General features: G+C 45.6%; 1 protein-coding gene across 5 annotated transcripts in view; it reads left to right on the top strand.

The window, feature by feature from the left end:
- Window positions 1–12,480, top strand: part of ATP7B (ATPase copper transporting beta) — a 71,322-nt gene that overhangs the window by 33,651 nt on the left and 25,191 nt on the right. For all 5 annotated transcript variants that reach the window (XM_059143922.1, XM_059143923.1, XM_059143924.1 and 2 more), the window contains 3 exons: window positions 5,094–5,351; window positions 7,283–7,446; window positions 11,753–11,914. In XM_059143922.1, coding sequence (XP_058999905.1) covers window positions 5,094–5,351; window positions 7,283–7,446; window positions 11,753–11,914 — 584 coding nt within the window. The remainder of the gene's footprint in view (window positions 1–5,093; window positions 5,352–7,282; window positions 7,447–11,752; window positions 11,915–12,480) is intronic.

Raw genomic sequence — 12,480 nt, 5'->3', positions numbered from 1 at the left:
AAAGTGAGGGGTGTCAGCAGTGGGTTTTAATCCAGAGGCCGTGCAGGGGAGTCCACACTAGAGCAGGCTGGTCGCGGTCAGTGCAGAGTGGACTGAGGCCCGGAGGGCTCACAGGACACTGTGTGACAGATGACGTGAGGCTGGAGAGCAGGGGATGGATTAGAAACGACATCCAGGAGGTTGTGTCCAGCAAGCTTGGTCCGGGTGAAGCCTGTGATACAGCGGGCTGGGGAGGAGGGGAGAGCCTGTGGCCAGACCAAGCTGCGGGAGGACAGCAGAGTGTTGGGCTGAATTCTGGCAGAGTGGGGCTGGAAATGCAGATTTGGGTGGTGGGAGCCAGGGGAGATGACAAAAGTCCACGGAAAGGGAGTGTGATCCGGGACAAGCAGAGGGAGGAACGTGAGGGCACTGATGTGGAAGGAAAGGTATCTAGAGAATGAGATTTTCACAGACAAGGACAGCACCCTGGAAGTAAAGGAAGCTGTTTTAAGGAGGCGGGTTATGGGGCCTCAGGCTCCATGTAACTAGGAGGTGGTGGCTTAGGTGAAGGGGTGCCTAGCTGCATGGTGGGGGGAGGTGCAGCCCTCCAGGAGCTTAGCTGAGGAAGGATGGAGGTGGTAGATGGGAAGGGGGTTTGCAGAGAGGCTGAAGATGAGGGAGAGCTGGACATGCAAGGGACAACTGGCTTTGATCCCAAGATACAGGCCCTGGACAGCAGTGCGAGTTACAGATGGGACCAGGCCGGTAGAGCCCCATAAGCCTGCGTGACAGCCTGTGCCATAGGGCGGTGGCCAGCCCGGCTCTCAGAAGGGCTCGTGGGCAAAGACCCGTGGCCATGCTCAGGGCCAGCCGGGCTTGGGTTTCCCACATCCACCTCGCGGTAGCCGCCAAGATAAAGTGTGTCTCCTTGAAAAGTTCGCTCTGTCATGGTGCTTCCCTTCACACGCTCCCTTATAGGGAATGGGTAGGTCATGTAGAATGACTTGGCCCTGTTCTGCACTTTGTCTTTTGTACCCGGTTTCAGGAAGGAGGTTGTTTTTAAACAAAAATCAATAAGGAAAACACAATGGAACAGTAAATCCTGTACTTGAAAGGTAGGAAACGCAGTACAGAGTCATCATCTGCTGTATTTGTATGAGGTTTCAAGTCTTTCAACAGTAGAATCAGGTTGTTGGCAAGAAAAAGATATTTGCATTGAACTGCATAATCCAGAGTAACTGGATTTGACTAAATAAATCTAGAAAGAAAAGAGCAGTGCTTTTTATTGGTCAGAATTATGAGAATTATGTTTTTAGCCCAAGAGGTATTTAGTGTACCAGATTTAGCAAATAAAGATACAGGACAGCTAGTTAGATTTGAATTTCAGGTAAGCAGTGAATACTGTTTCAAAGTGTGTCCCATGCAATATTTGGGACATACTTATACTAAGAAGTTATTTGCTGTTTTTTATGAAATTCAAATTTAGCTGGGCATTTTGTACTTCACCTGGTGGTTTTTAAAACTTAGGATAACCCATGAGTACCCTGGTGACCCTCTTTCTAGCCACTTAAATGCTGAGAAGGCATTATTTATATTTGGCTGGTCATTCTGGAACAATCAGGAAGAGGAACTCCTTGAACACAGTCTTCAAAACCATGTTGTTTCTCCTTGGACTCAGCAGCACCCAGCACATAGTAGGTATTTGTGGGGGGAGAGGGAGTGGAAGATAAAGAAAAGGCTGGGACGCGCGGGCTCATGGGGTAGCTCAGTGGCAGGATTTAACCCAGGGCATGACTCAGAAAATGTCAGAGAGAGCTGAGTAACCACACCGGGAATGGGAAGGAAATCGAGAGATGACGGAGAGCAGGAGGGTCTGAGGGAAGAGGGCCCCCAAGAGCTGGGGGCGGAGCCGGCGGCACTGGAACTTCTAAGGAGAGGCTGTGGCCAGGAGCTGGGCTCCCAGTAAGTAGGTGGGAAACACTTCGGGCTTTCCCTCTTTCTGTCCTGTAGTTTCCCACTGGTTACCTCCCATGTGCCAGATTTAATCACAAGCCAGTTAGCAAGGGAGCCTGGGAAAAGTGGTTTAGCAGGGGTCAGCCCCCTTGACAACAGGGCTGGGAGAGGGAAGGGAGCAGTCTGAGAGCGTGTGTGCAAGTGGCGGGCATTGCATTTCAGCCAGCTTACTGGACAGCTAAATATATAGACCTGGTTTGTATCTAGAAATCAGCTCTGCATGTGTGCACTGGTTTGCATGGTAAGTATTGTCTGAATGAATGAATGCACAGATGAATGACTATATGAATATACCATGAGGAAAAGTCATCTGTCACGTGCAACATGTTCCCCTCACCCTTGTAAATGGGCAGTGTCCCTTTGGGGGCACTGTTCCATGACCCCAGCATGTGTCATGGGGCTTCTGGGTCCCAGGCACTGTGCCGGCTGTCGTGAGTGCTCAGAGGCAGTCCAGGACCTGCCCACGTGTGGTTCCTGCTTGACCAGGGAAGCATCTCAGAGACCCATCATCCAAGGCAGGTTGGAATAAATGTGACAAGGGAAGTGTTGGTAGAGCGCTCTTGGGATTCAGAAGGGGAAGAGAGAATCCAGCATCTGGACTTGATGATTAGAGCTGACTTTGGAGCTGTGCTTGAGTCAGACAATAGAGAGGGTCTCAGCAGGCAGAAAAGGGCAGGACTGCACCAGACAAGATGGAGGAGATCCAGCACAGGCCCGCGGGCAGGAGTCTTCCTGCTCTGTCTTGGGAACGGTCTGGCTTGGGTGGAAATAGAATATAAGTAGTGGGAGATAAGGTCAGCCAGGCCAGCACTCTAGTGCAAGCCACCATCCTCTGTGACCTGGATCCTGGAAGAGGCTTGGAACTAGTCTCCCTGCTTCTGAGCCTTTCAGCCTTACAGTCTGTTTCCTGCCCAGCATTCACAGTGTTCCTGTTACTCTGCTGATACTCTGAAACCTTGCCATGTATATTGTGAGAGGGGTTCCTTAAAGAGCTCTAGAAGCCCCCTCCCTGACTCCCCACCTTTCTGACCCCTTCCCAGTCCTCATAGCAAGTTTGTTCTCACCTCAGTGCCTTGTACTTGCCGCCCCCTGGTCTGGAATATGCTTTCCCCAATATCCACATGGTGCACTTCATTTCATCTATATTCTGGACTTTTACCAAAGTATTTAATTTATGTTTAGAAGTGCATAGATTTGCATTATACATGGTGGTTTTGTAATCTCTTTCACCCCGCAGTTTATCATAAACATGCCTATAGGTCCATCCGTACGTCTGTGACGCCATGCGCAGCAGCAGCATAGCATTCCGTTGTGGGGATGCGATACAACTTAGTTTCCAGTTGGACTTTTTGCATCTACTTTTTGTGCATGTGATTGTAGATAATAGCAATAGCAATCTTTGAGGCTACATTTTTTGCACATGCTTAATTATTTCCTTTTGATACCTTATAAATTCCTGGAAGTGTTCATTACTGGGTCATAGAATATGAACTTTATTTCATTCCATTACAAATATTTATTGTGCCTCTACTAAGTGCCAAGTAGTTAGAGGTACTGTTTTTGATAATATTGTCAAGTAGACTTCCAGAAAGTCAAACCAATTTACATGCCCACCCATTGTCTTAGTATAGATGAATTAAAAAATGGGACCCAGTAATACAGACTTTTTTGGGTTTTGTTAGTTCATTTCAACTTTCTTTAATGATCTCCAGAAGCCCAGAATTTAGGTGAGTTAAATCCTAGTGTGGGAGAATGGCAATGTGTAGATTGTCGGTTAGTAAAGGAGTCCAAAACTCTTTGTAATAGGACAAATATTATTAAAATTGTTGACCACAATATTTGGATAGAAAGACAGGTGAATCCAAAAAACAGGTGATGGACTAGGAAAATGGGGAGGGGTTGAACAGGTGCAGGGGGGTTGGACAGGTACGGTGCAGGTGGATGGGTGCAGGAGGTAGAATGTGGAGAGGTTGTGGCCATAAAACAGCTTTTGTGAGTTTGGCATCCAAAGGGTAGGGTCATTTTGAACAATGACCGAGTCCAGGAAAGTACTTTCTGTCATCAAAATTGTGTGACTTTCTGGAGTCATAGAAACTCTCTAGGTCTCGATCTGGGCAATTAGTTACATATGTGGGTCCATATGTGGTAGGCAGAGAAATGGCCCCCAACGATGTCTGCGCCCTCGTCCCCAGAGTTCAGCAGGGGGAAGGATGGTCTTTTCAGTTTATGTGCTGAATCAACTGGGTATCCAAATGGGAAGAGATTCACCTTAACTCTCGTAACCTATCCAAAGTTAATTTGCTGTATGGCAAATACTGTGGAAGTTTATGAAAGTAACAGCTTCTAGAAGAAAACAGTATGGATATTTTCAGTGTTGAGCTGGACAGATCTGCTACCAGAGCACAAAACATGCTAACCACTAAAGCTGGTTTAGTTGGTTGTTAAGTTGGGCCTCTGTCCGAAGAGCGGGGGCAGAACACAGCCCTGCACGGGTACGGGCAGCGCGGACGCCTGACAAGGACTCGCGTCCTGAGCGCATCCAGGATGCAGGCAAACAACAGGGAAAGGCGAACAACTCACTAAAGGGCTCTGGGGTCCACTGGGTTCTTGTGGGGAGAAGCAAACCTGTGCTAAGGAGAATGGGACCCTTAGTGCTTAAAGGCACAGATCCTGGGGGTAAAGAGACCTGCTTTAGAAACTAGCTTCATTACTTAGTACCTGAGGGGTCGAAAGCACATTATAAAATTTCTTTAACCCATTTCTGTCTGTACGATGGGGATGATAGCCTCTGTCCCACAGAGAGCTATTTTAAAGGAGGTCATCCCTGTGCTTAGTGGAGGGCGTGGTGAGTTCTTGTTGTTGTCATTGTCTGATTAGAGCACTCCTCCCGCTGGAACATTCCAATCTTGAGTACTGGCATCTTCTCATATGTCTGATTGTGTGCCTCTGTCTCTGTGGGGGTGGGGTGGGCAGTGACAGGAACCAACCCCCATGGAGCTTCTTCAAGAGCTTTCATTTGCATACTGTCAGGCTTGAACCTCCTGTTCTAAAAAAAGTTATTTGTTGTTCTAATCGGAATGATTTCTTATGTTTCCTCCTAGAAAACTATTCCACCAACCATGTTGGAAACCACAGTGCGGGGACTTCCCCAGCGCCCCCCGAAGCTGGCGTTCCTGTGTCTGTACAGGAAGTGGCTCCCTGTGTCGGGGGGCTCCCTAAAAACCACAACTCCGGCTCCTCGTCCAAGCCCCCACAGGCCTCTACCACGGTGGCTCCCCAGAAGTGCTTTCTACAGATTGGAGGCATGACCTGTGCATCCTGTGTGTCCCACATAGAGAAGAGCCTGCAGAAGGAAGCAGGTAGGAGGCCTGCCCCGGCCTGCCCCTGGGGATGCTACGGGGGGCCGTCAGATGCTGCGGGCAGTAGAATGGGCGCTGGGCTCTCCTGCCACAGTACTCACTGCCTCCCTCAGCTCAGCAGCAGCCCTGGTCATCGGGCAGCAGGTTCATAGCACAACAGCAGAGAGGTCTATCTGATGCTCTTGGGCATTTGGCAGTGTGCTCCTCAGGAAGTGTTTAGCTTGTTTAAGAAACAGTGTATCTCCCAATGAGCTGGTGATGGGAAGGTCAGTGTGAAGGTTCTGGCACATTCTGTAGGCAGCTTTCTCAGCTCATTCGGGCGGTCATCTCTGTTTTCCCCTCCAACCCCATCCATCAGCTCCGCACTATCGCATGAATATGTAGCCTGCAGTTTGTGGAGAAGCGGCAATTTTGAAAGTCCCATCCTTTTTGTCCCTGTATGTCACAGAGTGTTGTGGAAGTGCCATAGTGTTGTCCTCTAGCCCGCATTCCCAATACTGTCTCTTACACCTGAAAGTCCAACCAAAATTTTGTCCTAGTCTTTTGTTTGGAAAGTACCTTAACTATGACTACCTTGCCAGCAGAGTCACTTTCTCTCTTTCCATGTATCTCTCTGCTCAGACTCCTTGGCCCTTACAGTCAGCCCTAAAGTAGGGGGCTGCATTTCCAGCCGCTGACTCCCTCTGCTGTATAGTGTGCTGGAGTTCTAGAATGACTGTTTGCACATGGAGGCATGCTTGTCCTCCATGGGCTGGCTGCTCATAAAATACCCTAGATCTCACGGTGCCTGTGTTTCTTTTCCTGACTTGAATCCCTCATTTTTATCAATTATGGCATCCTTTCTAAAGCACAGTTCTTGCTTTAATGTGAACGAGTCATGTTTTCCCCTCAAACTCACACAGAAGTGTTAGCGAGGTACAGATCTCGCTGGACTTAGGATAGTGTTACATTCCAATAAACCCATCATACCTTGAAAATATCATAAGTCAATAATACACCTAACCTAGGGAACATCATCATAGCTTGGCCAGACTGATCTGAAACAGGTCAGGATGTGTATGGGTGGTTCACCCTCACGGTGGCGCAGCTGATAGGGGCCAAGGCTCTGAGCCACTGCCTAGCATGTATGCTGTACAGCACAGTGCTCGCCCCAGAAAAGGTCCAAAGCCCGGATTTGAAGTATGGTTTCTACTGAATGGGTATCCCTTTTGTACCATCATAAAGTCGAAAACCTGTAAACCAAACTGTTGTTGGAAATGGTCTGCAGTCTGGGATTTCTCTTCCACTTCTTAAAGGGATTCAAGAGTGGAAAAGAGTAAGGAAACTACTTCTGAAAGAATTTTGTGTGTGTGTGTGTGTGTGTGTGTGTGTGTGTGTGTGTGAAAAGTGCCTGAAGATAAAAGTCCACCACTGAGGTCCCAGTAGTTGTGAGCTGCAGACTGTATCCCTTGCTGTGGGATGTGTGCGCCCTCGGTGTCTTCCCGAGCCTGACTCATTGGCCCCCATCCAGCAGCCCAGGCATCGTCTGGGAGCAGGGCACAGAACCTCAGGCCCACTCCAAGACTGACTGAACCAGAATCTGGAGTTTAACAAGGTCCTCAGGTGGTTTGTATGCCCATCAAAGTGTGAGAAGCATTGTTCTAGAACACTGGTTCTCACACTTGGCTGGTGCATTAAAGTCGCCTGGGGAGCTTTTAAAAAAAAAAAGGTGGCTGGTGTCCACCTTGAGGGATTCTGATTTAACTGCTCTGAGATTAGGGCCAGGCACAGTGATTGTTAAAAGCTCCCCAAGTGACCTCATGTGCAGTCAAGTCTGAGAACTCCTGTTCTAGAGGCTTCTGGGGCAGATGTTTTCCTTTGTTAGTTGATGTTGACTGTGTCATCCCAGAGGCCTTCCCTGGAGTGATACACCTGTGGCCCGATGGTTCCAGGTATTCTGTCAGTGCTGGTTGCCCTCATGGCTGGGAAGGCAGAGGTCAAGTATAACCCAGAAGTCATCCAGCCCCTGGAGATAGCTCAGCTCATCCAGGACATGGGCTTTGAGGCGACAGTAATGGAAGACTACACGGGCTCCGATGGCGACCTCGAACTCATTGTAAGTGCGGCAGCTGAGCGGGAGCTGGGGCGGGACCTGGGGCCTGGAAACTTCTCCCGTTTTGCACATATCCTACGTGTTGTTGGGGTTTTGTTTGTTTGGTTTTCCTTTGAAGCCAACAACAACGACCTGTTTCTTTTGTGAGGAAATGTCAGTCCTGTCACAGTCACGGGGGTGCATCCCACTGGGCACGTTCACAGTGTGCGGAGGAGGAGGGAGTGAGTGGCAGGAGTGTAGGAAGAAGAAGAGTTTCAATGGCAGCTGTCCAGAGTTGGACTGGAGGGCACTGAATCTGAACACATTCCAGAAAGCCTGGAGGGAAGCTAGAATGCCAGGGGCATCTCAAGGCCAGAGGTGAGTCAGCATGGTAACCAGTGCCCTGGTGCCATCACAGCCCAATGCAGGCACAGGGCTGTCTAGAAGGTAGTTGGCGACCAGTGTTCCGAAGCACTCAGTCTGAGGTGAATGCCAGGGTGGCAGGGGTGGTGGTGGGCGGGGGCGTGGGCATTACTGTTTGCTGTCTCTCCACTGTCACCAGCTGTGTGTGACAGCAGACCATGGCAACAGTAGGTATGTCTAGCATTAACAACATGATGTATTCATAAGAACTTGTGTATAAACGCTCTTTTGTGTAAATAAAGGGAGACTTAGGACAAGGAATTGAGTAATACTGTTGTACCGAGAAGGAGGGGTCTTACTCCCTTACTGTGTTTAGTCACTGCCGTTAGTGGTAAGTAAATGTTTGAAGAAAGAGTACTAAGGACACTGGTGGCACTTTGAGCTCTTGATAAGGGAAATTCTTTGTCAAGCAAACCCTTGGCTCTGGTTGGGCCTCCTGGTGTGTGCTCGGGTAAAGTGTACTGCTCTCGGGCTTACGGTCCTGGTGCCCCTGAGGCCAGAGCGGGGCCTCTGCTGAGACCCCAGCCCCAATGGAAAATGCCTCTGCTTGCATAGACCACTGTGGAAAATCTAGATCATGAATACTATTGGGAAAGGTGAAAATAATTGGTTTTTAAATACACATTTTAATCTTTCTTTTGCCTGTGAGAGAAAAAGGTAATAAATAAATGAGTAAGACAAATGCATAACTCAATTTTTACTTACTTTTATGTATAGGTATTTGTCTATAGGCTCAAATGACCAAATCAGACAATTTATTCATTTAGTTCATGGGTTTAATTGTGTTGAGAAAAGATAGCTTATATAGAAAAGTTGTATGACATGGTTTTTGAGCTTTAATTTATGCAGATGTGCGATCCGGTTATGAATGGTTCCTAAAATACCTTATGTTTGACTTTTAATCTTCACAAAATGTTCTTGCATAGAACCGAACATACAAAGAGTATGCATGAGATATTAAACACTACAGAACTTTAAACAAAGCAGAGCTAGAATTGTGGAGAGGTTTTTACCAGAGTCATATTTATTGTCTGGGTTCCAGTTTTATTAAAGCTTTTAATTAAATAATTAAAGTATTTTAAATGTTCTATATTTTTAAGTGTCAGAATAATATTTGCAAATTGCAACACTCTTGCACCATAATGCTTGTTAAAACCTAAAGGAATTGAATTACAATGGCTATGGTATTATATAATGTATTCTTTTTTTAAAGTTTAAATTCAGTTAATGCATAGTGTATAATTAGTTTCAGAGGTAGAATCCAGTGATTCATCAGTCTTATATAATACCCAGTGCTCCTCCCATCACATGCCCTCATTAATGTCTGTCACTCACTTACCCCGTCCCACCAACCACCTCTCCTCCAGCAACTCTGTTTGTTTCCTGTGGTTAAGAGTCTCTTAGGGTTTGTCTCCCTCTCTGATTTCATCTTGTTTTATTTTCTCCCTAGTCCCCTGCGGTCCTCTTTTATTTTCTTAAATTCCATATGAGTGAGATCATATAGTTGTCTTTCTCTAATTGACTTATTTCACTTAGCATGATACCCTCTAGTTCCATCCATGTCATTTCAGATGGCAAAATTTCTTTTTCTGATGGCTGAATAATATTCCTCAGATGGCAAGATTTCTTTTTCTGATGGCTGAATAATATTCCATTGTTTATACGAACCACATCTTCTTTATCCAGTCACCTGTCGGTGGATATCTGGGTTCTTTCCATAGTTTGGCTGTTGTGGACATTGCTGCTATAAATATTCTGGTGCAGGTGCCCCTTCAGATCACTACATTTGTATCTTTTGGGTAAACACCTCGTAGTGCAATTGCTGGGCTATAGGGTAGCTCTGTTTTCAGGAACTTTTATACTGTTTTCCAAGTGGCTGCACCAGCTTACATTCCCACCAACAGGATTTCTCTGCATCCTTACCAATACCTGTTGTTTCCTGACTTGTTAATTTTAGCCGTTCTCACTGGTGTGAGGTGGTATTCTCATTGCACTTTTGATTTGTATTTCCCTGGTGCTGAGTGATGTTTAGCATTTTTTTCATGTGTCTCTTGGCCATCTGGATGTCTTTAGAGTGATGTCTGTTCATGTCTTCTGCACATTTCTTGTTTGGACTGTTCGGTCTTTGGATGTTGAGTTTGATAAATTCTTTTAGATTTTGGATACTAGCCCTTTATCTGATACGTCATTTCCAAATAGCTTCTCCCATTCTGTTGGTTGGTTGTCTTTTGGTTTTGTCAACTGTTTCCTTTGCTGTGAAAAAACTTATCTTGATAAAAATAGTTCATTTTGCCCTTGCTTCCCTTGCCTTTGGCAATGTTTCTAGGAAGAAGTTGCTGAGGCTGAGGTGGAAGAGGTTGCTGCCTATGTTCTCTAGGATTTTGATGGATTCCTGTCTCACATTTAGATCTTTCATCCATTTTGAGTCAATTTTTGTATGTGGTGTAAGGAAGTGGTCCAGTTTCATTCTTCTGCATGTGGCTCTCCAATTTTCTGAATACCATTGGTCAAAGAGACTATCTTTTTTTTCCATTGGACATTCTTTCTTGCTTTGTTGAAGATTAGTTGACCATAGAGTTGAGGGTCCATTTTGGGGTTCTTTATTTTGTTCCATTGATCTATGTGTCTGTTTTTGTGCCAGTACCATACTGTCTTGATGGTCATAGCTTTGTAATAGAGCTTGAAGCCTGGAATTGTGATTTTCTTTTTCAACATTCTTTTGTCTACTCAGGGTCTTTTCTTGTTCCATACAAATTTTAGGATTATTTGTTGTAGCTCTATGAAAAAAAGTTGATGGTATTTCGATAGGGATTGCTTTTAATGTGTAGATTGGTCTAGGTGGCATAGACATGTTCACAATATTTGTTGTTCCAGTCCATGAACATGGAATGTTTTTCCATTTCTTTGTGTCTTCCTCAATTTCTTTCATAAGCGTTCTGTAGTTTTCAATGTACAGATCCTTTGCCTTTTTGGTTAGGTTTAGTCCTACGTTTCTTTTGGCTTTGGGTGTAATTGTGTTGTAATTTTGGTGTAATTGATCGATTCCTTCATTTCTCTTTCTTCTCTATCATCGTTAATGTATAAAAATGCAACTGATTTCTATGCATTAACTTTATATCCTGCCACTTTGCTGAATTCCTGTATGAGTTCCAGCAATTTTGGAGTGGTGCCTTTTGAGTTTTCCACATAAAGTATCATATCATCTGCAAAGAGTGAGAGTTTGACTTCTTTGCCAGTTTAGATGCCTTTTATTTCTTTTTGTTGCCTGATTGCTGAGGCTAGGACTTCTAATACTATGTTGAATAATAGTGGTTAAAGTGGGCATCCCTGCTGTGTTCCTCACCTTAGGGGAAAAGCTCTCAGTTCAATGAAAACATTTTTTGAGCAATGTTCAAATTGGTCTCAGCAGTTGTTAACATCATCACATGTTAAGACACTGTGTGTAGACATTTTATGTCTGTATTTAATGAGAATTCTGGGAAATGATGACCACTAACACTCAAAAGAGTGACTTGTCTGGCTTGCTAACACCTGTTACAGGGACAGTATGTCTCACGTCAGACTCTCTTTCTCTCTTCCATAAGCACAGTGTGGCAGAAGTGCCATTTTAGAGAGGACTGGGTGGCTTAAGAAAGCTCATCCCTGTTGGTCTGTCTCCATCTGCTTCGTGACTAGCTACGTCTCTTGTCCCTGGGTTGGGGATGAATTGCTGTTCACCTGCCCTCAGCCTCTGGGGGAACGTGCAGATCTTGCCCATGAAGTCTGGAGGTGGGAGTCCAGAGCCCTCGGAATGATGCAATGGAAAGAGGAAGGACTCATGGCTGCCTGCTGACCCCACTCCCTGTGGGCTTTCGGTGAGATCCTCTCAATCCCAAGTGAGCGGTATTTTTGTCATCCTGTGTGGCAGATCACGGGGATGACATGTGCGTCCTGTGTTCACAACATTGAGTCCAGACTCACAAGGACAAACGGCATCACCTACGCCTCTGTGGCCCTTGCCACCAGCAAAGCCCACGTGAAATTTGATCCTGAAATTATCGGTCCACGGGATATTGTCCGAATTATCGAGGTGAGTCGTTCATTAGAACATGTTACACAGACTCCTATGATGTTGTGTGTCACCTGTACTTCCATCTAAAAAACGTGCCCATCTTTTTAAAACCAGTGATTGATAAAGGAAAAGGTCACCTAGCCTATCCTTCAAGTTTTCCCAGGGAAGTAAAGGTGAATCATTTTAAAATAAACTGAAATTGAGTAAATGTCAGATAATCTGAGGGTGAAAAATCAGTGAATGGGAAAGAAAAGGAAATTATTGTTTTAATTGCAGATATTCCTTGAGAAACATCAATATCAGCAAGATATGTGGCACATTTCATTACCTGATTATAATTGTAAATATTATTTATATCTGTGCCAAGTATCTATAGACCAAAGGATGGTTGGTAAGGAGAGGACTTACTGCATTTTACCTGGGCCTGCTTGATCATGGGAGAGTTCAGTCGTTTCTGGATTGGAAAATCAATTAGAAGAGCTTTCACACACTTCCTCCCTCTGTTCCCTCCCTTGCTTTGTCCACGGACACTCCTCATTTCCTTTATAAGGTCTGTTTCTAGAAACCATAAGAGGATAAGCATT

This window comes from Mustela lutreola, chromosome 13, assembly GCF_030435805.1.
Source record: "Mustela lutreola isolate mMusLut2 chromosome 13, mMusLut2.pri, whole genome shotgun sequence".
In the NCBI taxonomy this organism is placed as follows: Eukaryota; Metazoa; Chordata; class Mammalia; order Carnivora; family Mustelidae; genus Mustela; species Mustela lutreola.
This window is presented reverse-complemented; position numbering and strand designations above follow the sequence as displayed.